This window comes from Myxocyprinus asiaticus, chromosome 26 (assembly GCF_019703515.2).
Source record: "Myxocyprinus asiaticus isolate MX2 ecotype Aquarium Trade chromosome 26, UBuf_Myxa_2, whole genome shotgun sequence".
NCBI lineage: Eukaryota > Metazoa > Chordata > Actinopteri > Cypriniformes > Catostomidae > Myxocyprinus > Myxocyprinus asiaticus.
In genome coordinates, this window is record NC_059369.1 from 19,444,799 (window position 1) to 19,450,798 (window position 6,000).

At 36.8% G+C, this 6,000-nt stretch overlaps 1 protein-coding gene across 1 annotated transcript; it reads right to left on the reverse strand.

Annotated features, from left to right (window-relative positions):
• Nucleotides 1-1,581: 1,581 nt before the first annotated feature.
• Nucleotides 1,582-5,628, reverse strand: LOC127417005 (complement C1q tumor necrosis factor-related protein 4-like). The gene is made up of 2 exons (XM_051656672.1): nt 5,516-5,628; nt 1,582-2,899 (listed from the first exon to the last, which is right to left on the reverse strand). Exons 1-2 carry the CDS (start codon nt 5,541-5,543, stop codon nt 1,818-1,820), a joined length of 1,110 nt encoding a protein of 369 aa, XP_051512632.1. The 5' UTR covers nt 5,544-5,628; the 3' UTR covers nt 1,582-1,817.
• Nucleotides 5,629-6,000: the final 372 nt, after the last annotated feature.

Below are 6,000 nucleotides of genomic sequence, written 5' to 3' on the forward strand. Positions count from 1 at the left end.
CATACTACTGCTTAAATTAGTTTATTTCTACCAAAATAATACACAAGATCTCTGGAATATCATGGTTCCTAAGAAGCATAAATGTTTCCAATATCTTTCCAAGCTTAAACTATACTTACATTAAATACTTTGGCTCTAACAATATGAGAAAGTCACACTTACATACCCTGAAACAACTGTTTACCAGAAGTAGGCACCCTTTATGATGACTCCCATTTTAACTTCCAAGCTAGATTTTAAGTCACACACACACACACACACACACACATTGTGTAGGTCCCCCTCGTGCCACTAAAACAGCGCCAACCCGCATCACAGAATAGCATTCTGAGATTATATTCTTCTCACCACAATTGTACAGAGCGGTTATCTGAGTTACCATAGACTTTGTCAGTTCGAATCACTCTGGCCATTCTCTGTTGACCTCTCTCATCAACAAGGCGTTTCCGTCCACAGAACTGCCGCTCACTGGATGTTTTTTGTTTTTGGCACCATTCTGAGTAAATTCTTGAGACTGTTGTGTGTGAAAATCCCAGGAGATCAGCAGTTACAGAAATGCTCAATCCAGCCTGTCTGGCACCAACAATCATACCATGGTCGAAATCACTGAGATAAAAATGTTCCCCAACTGAAGCTCCTGACCCGTATCTGCATGATTTTATACACTGCACTGCTGCTACACGATTTCCTGATTAGATAATCACATGGATGATTGTTGGTGCCAGACTGGCTGGTTTGAGTCACACTCTCAAACCAGCCATGCTATTCTGAGATGTGGGTCGGTATTGTTTTGGTAGCATGAGGGGGACTTACACAATATTAGGCAGGTGGTTTTAATGTTGTGGCTGATCGGTGTGTGTATATCTATATATATATACACTACCGGTCAAAAGTTTTGAAACACTTACTCATTCTTTATTATAATTTTTTTTAGTAAAGTCATCAAAACTATGGAATAACATAAATGGAACTATGGGAATTATGTTGTGACTAAACAAAAACACATCAAAACTGTGTTATATTTTAGCATCTTCAAAGTAGTCACCCTTTGCCTAAATTTTGCAGACATGTGCTCTTGACATTTTCTCAACCAACTTCTTGAGGTATCACCCTGGGATGCTTTTTAAACAGTATTGAAGGAGTTCCCATCTATGTTGGGCACTTATTGGCTGCTTTTCTTTATTATTTGGTCCAAGTCATCAATTTCAAAAAAACATTTTTATATTTTATTACATTTTATTTTTATAATGAAATAAATTAATATGGTGGCACAATTATACTTTTGTCTACAAAATTAATTTCAAACATTTAAGCATACGCCTTCAGATCAAAAGATTTTTAAGACCATGAGAAACATTTCAGTCAAGCGTTTCAAAACTTTTGACTGGTAGTGTATATATATATATATATATATATATATATATATATATATATATATACAGTATATATAAATAGTATATATGATGCTTAACAGATCAGTAATTCATATGCATTTAAATATGAATACATTTTCTAACTTCTAATTTTCTAATTATTTCTAACTTCTCTTCTTTCTTTTTTTTTATTGTACATTAACTAGTAATCACCTGCAATCCATTATATAATATAATAAGATAAAGCTATAAATGAAGGTTATTACCATTATTATTAAGTTTAACCCACAAAAGTGTACAATATTTACATTATGATTTGAGTATAAGATGAATAAGATGATAAATATTCAACAGTGATATATCTTAGCTGGAACAGTATATAAAGGTACTGCACTTGGCATCAACACTATGTTAAGAAAAATGCTCTTAAGCTGGCTTCAGGTCTCAGGGGAAAGTTCTGTCTGTGTTCATGGATTCACCATCAGGGTAGACAAGGAAACCAGAGAAGGTTGTGTAGCGTCCCTGGTTGCTGTAAACAGCATAGCCCTCATCCTGTTGACTGTACAGCCAAATGCTGTCTCCTCTCTTCAGTGACAACAGTAGACTCTGACTCTGCATCTCTCTCCTCCGAGACATATCCTCATTGAACACCATGGCTTGAACCTCCGCTCTGCCCCTCATCAGTTTCACTGAGACCGCCCGGCGGGGGTGCTTACCCACAGTAAATGCGAAATAGTATGCACCAGGAAAGTGGCAGGTGAAACGTCCGGATGTTTTGTTGAAATGGCCACCTATGTTGACGTACTCCACGTCAAATGTGAGAGCTACTCTCTCATGATATCCTCTGTGTTCTCCCAGTTCCGATGATGTCCTTGCCACTGAAAAAGCAGACCTTGGTTCCTCATTGGCTGCTCTTCTATTCCAATCATAGTGAGGGTCCACAGGGGGAGGACAAACTGGGAGATGGAGCCCAGGAGGAGACAAGTGATTATTGAGATACCCAATTGAGGAAGTGGAATCTTGGTAGACGAGATAACCACTAAATGTGATGTGTGGTCCGATGTTGCTGTAGATGACATAGTCTGGGCTCTCCTGAAGCAGCAGGTAGACTGTATCAAAGGGCTTCAGACTGATCATCACACTCTGACTCTCCACCTTGCGGCCTTGGTTCCTGGATCCGTCATGTGCGATGGCCTGAACCTCCATCCTATTTTTCACCAACATTACCGACAGCATCTTCTTTGGGAACTTTCCCACTGTAAATGAGAAGTAGTATGTGCCAGGCAAGCGGCATCGAAAATGGCCTGTATCTGGGTTGAAGTCATCACCAACGTTGACTAGGAGATGGTCAAAGGTAACAGCTCGGTGAGAGCCACCCAAGACACTGGTACTACGTGTGGCAGAGAAGGCCGAGCGCAGGCCTGATGTCATTGGAGTAATGTTTAAGGGAGTCACACAGTCCAGATAGGTGAGCAGCCCCAGTAAACAGGAAACACTTCTGCATGGTCTCCATAAAGTCTCACCAGCTGCAGTATGAAGACATCACCGTTATGCTCAAAGGTGCTTAAAAGGACAGTTCACAAAACAAATTTAATTCCGTCATCATTTATTCACCCTCATGTTTTTCCACACCCGGATGATTTTTTCTTTCGTAGAAAACACAAAAGGAGATGTTAGGCAGTGATGTTAGACTCAGTCGCCATTTACTTTCATTGCATCTTTCATGCAATGAAAGTGAATGGTGACTGAGATCTCCTTTTGTGTTACAGGGAGGAAAGATGGTCATATGGATTTGGAACAACGTGAGGGTGAGTAAATGATGACATAATTTTCATTTCTAGGTGAACTTTTTGTCAGAAACCAAGTGCCACTTTTTGGGCATCGTTAAAAATGTAACAAATATCAAAATTCTTAAAAATTGAAATGAGTTTGTTACTATTGTGAGAGGATTTTAGTAATGGCAAATATTGTGTTTTGCCCCTCAGAGATAACATTTATCAGTTTCATTTTTGTGTAGTGCAATTAGTAAGTGATAATGTACAATCAGCCATTCATTATAAAATAAACTCTGACAAAGGGGTTTAATTTGCGAAAATGACCAGCTGACTGTACATTATCTTCCTTATTGACATAGCTGCTTACTGAATTAAATTAAAAAGATAGCGGAGAGACATGAAACTTTTGAATCTGCCAAATATACTATTTAGCAGGAATCATCAAACATACAATATTTGAACACAGAATACTGTGACTGACCAATCAGAATGAAGTATTACAGTCGGACGTGTAATAAAAATCCATCTTTTTCAGACATTCCTCTAACTATCTGATTTAGCACTGTTGCTGTCCATGACAGTTAGGTGCATGCTATGAATACTTTGTTTTATCTTTTCATTTCATCTTTTCTCACTCTTTGTCACTCACTTATGTTTATAAAAACTTCAAAGCCTCAATGTCCTGCACCCCTGGCATCTGGTGATGTGTAATGAACTGGTTAAATGGCATAAAACCATGCTAGGAAGTTAGGTTTAGACCTGTCAGAATGGATTTTGCCTTTCATTTCAAGTGCTCAGTGGAAGCAGTAGTCCCTCTAATTCAGCTAACTTTTTCTGTTCACAATGTGCACTGGCTAAAGGCAATAGATTAGACATTGGTTCATCTGCTCCTATGTGCTGGAACAAAGGCATATTTGGGAGAGAGGACTGAAACATGTCATGGATGCAGATCCATGGGAGACTTTATGGTTAAGTTAAGACCCAGTCAGTCAGTAAAAGATGAAGAGAAAACCGGAGACCATAATAAGACACATTAAGGGTCAATAAGTAAACAAGGGGTCACTGGTAGTATTTACTTTCTTTTTTAAATACTGTCAAATGTCCCACATGGACAATCATAAAATGTTAATCCAAGAATTCCTACAACTACTGTGTTATTACATTGTGACATTGGCTACCCTCCGTACCTACCTTGTCATAGATTTGCTTTTGTATATTGATTAAAGAAATATTCCATGTTCAATACAAATTAAGCTCAATCGACCGCAATTGTGGCATAATGTTGATTACCACAAAATGTAATTTTTAATTTCTAAAATGTCCCTCCTTTTCTTTAAAATAAATAAATAAATAAAAATCTGGGTTGCAGTGAAGCACTTACAATGGAAGTGAAAGGGCCCAGCAATCTGTTTCAAAAGTATAGCTACAGGACGTAAATAATATTTGTGTTAACATGATTTTAGTGTGATAAATTCATTTACTAACCTTTTCTGTGTAAAGTTAAATTACATTTTACAACTTTGTTGCCATGACAACGTTAGGCTCTAAACACTAAAACGACCATAAAAACGACGAAAAATAATACTCAAATAATCAAATAATACACAGAAGAATTTTTAACAGAAGAATTAATGTTAGTACTTTTATAAAAATTATAAGCTGCACATTTCTGCCTTTTAAAGCCTCCAGAAATGGGCCCCATTCACTTCACTGTGTCTCACTGTAACGTCGATTTTTATTTTTTTAAGAAAAGGAGGGACGAGTCGATTTTTTTTTTTTTTTTTTTTTTTTTGTGGTGCCACAAATTCTGGTTTAACTTGTATTGAACCTGGAAAATTCCTTTCAAAATCAATGATAATTTAAAAACATGGTTATTAAATCAGCATATACTGTAACTCATCTATGAATGTCTTAAATACCCAGGATCATGCTTCAAGTTTTCTGATATTTGATTTCATATACTAATGTCTTGTCTCAGATCCCAAATATTCATTAATGTAATACACAAAATGGTTTTCATGCCACAACAACTGAATGCCAAATAAAAAACCTTTCTGAATGGCTTGTTTGACTAACATTCAGTATCTGGATTCAAGATCAGTTATGCAACAATACTGTATATTCACAAAAGACATTATTTCACTGCTCAATATACGCTGAAGTAAAGCAAGCAGATGCAAATCATAACTGTAGAATATCGAACTTGGCAAAATGTTATTAAACAGGTTCTATTACTCAATATAAATTAAATACATCTAAGAGTAAAGTTATAAGTTATATGGTCTACAATTGTTGTAACAAAATGTCTGATAATAAATCATAATGATTCAAACAAAGAGTTTTCTTTAGCACAAACACAGTTTTTACCTGGTGTAAATGTCTGCAGAAAGTTCATTTCTGTGATGGACAGCTTCTTTCTGTCCTGAAAGCCGCAAGTAGACTCCGTTTTCACAACTCTGTGAAGCTGTCCAAATGTTATTTCTGTGTGGCATCTACTCTCACTGAAAACTACAGTGCCCCCATGTTCAATGTTCAAAGAGAGAGAGAGAGAGAGAGAGAGAGAGAGAGAGCCTTCAGAAATACAAATTTTCAGCCTATGCCAAATGGTTTGATTTGAAGTTGTTGACAGTGTCATTTTGTTATTATTTGTACAAGTTTAAAGTAACCTTTACAAATAGTAACCTGTGAATATTTCCCTTCTCATGCAAGTTTGAACTGTCATTATAAGTATGCACATTTGCATTAGCATCCTCTCACTGTGTGGGGAATGTCAAGGGCATAGTCCACATTGCTGCAAAATTATTAGAGAACATCTGGTCAGGGGGGTAAGTTTTACCGTTTCTTCCTCTTTC

What these genes read in the sequence shown, in the direction of transcription:
- LOC127417005 (XM_051656672.1), bottom strand. Translation starts at nt 5,543, where the DNA reads ATGAACTTTCTGCAGACATTTACACCAG. An exon ending in TCTGCAGACATTTACACCAG is followed by an intron (nt 2,900 to 5,515) that starts GTAAAAACTGTG and finishes TTCATACTGCAG; the next exon opens with CTGGTGAGACTTTATGGAGA.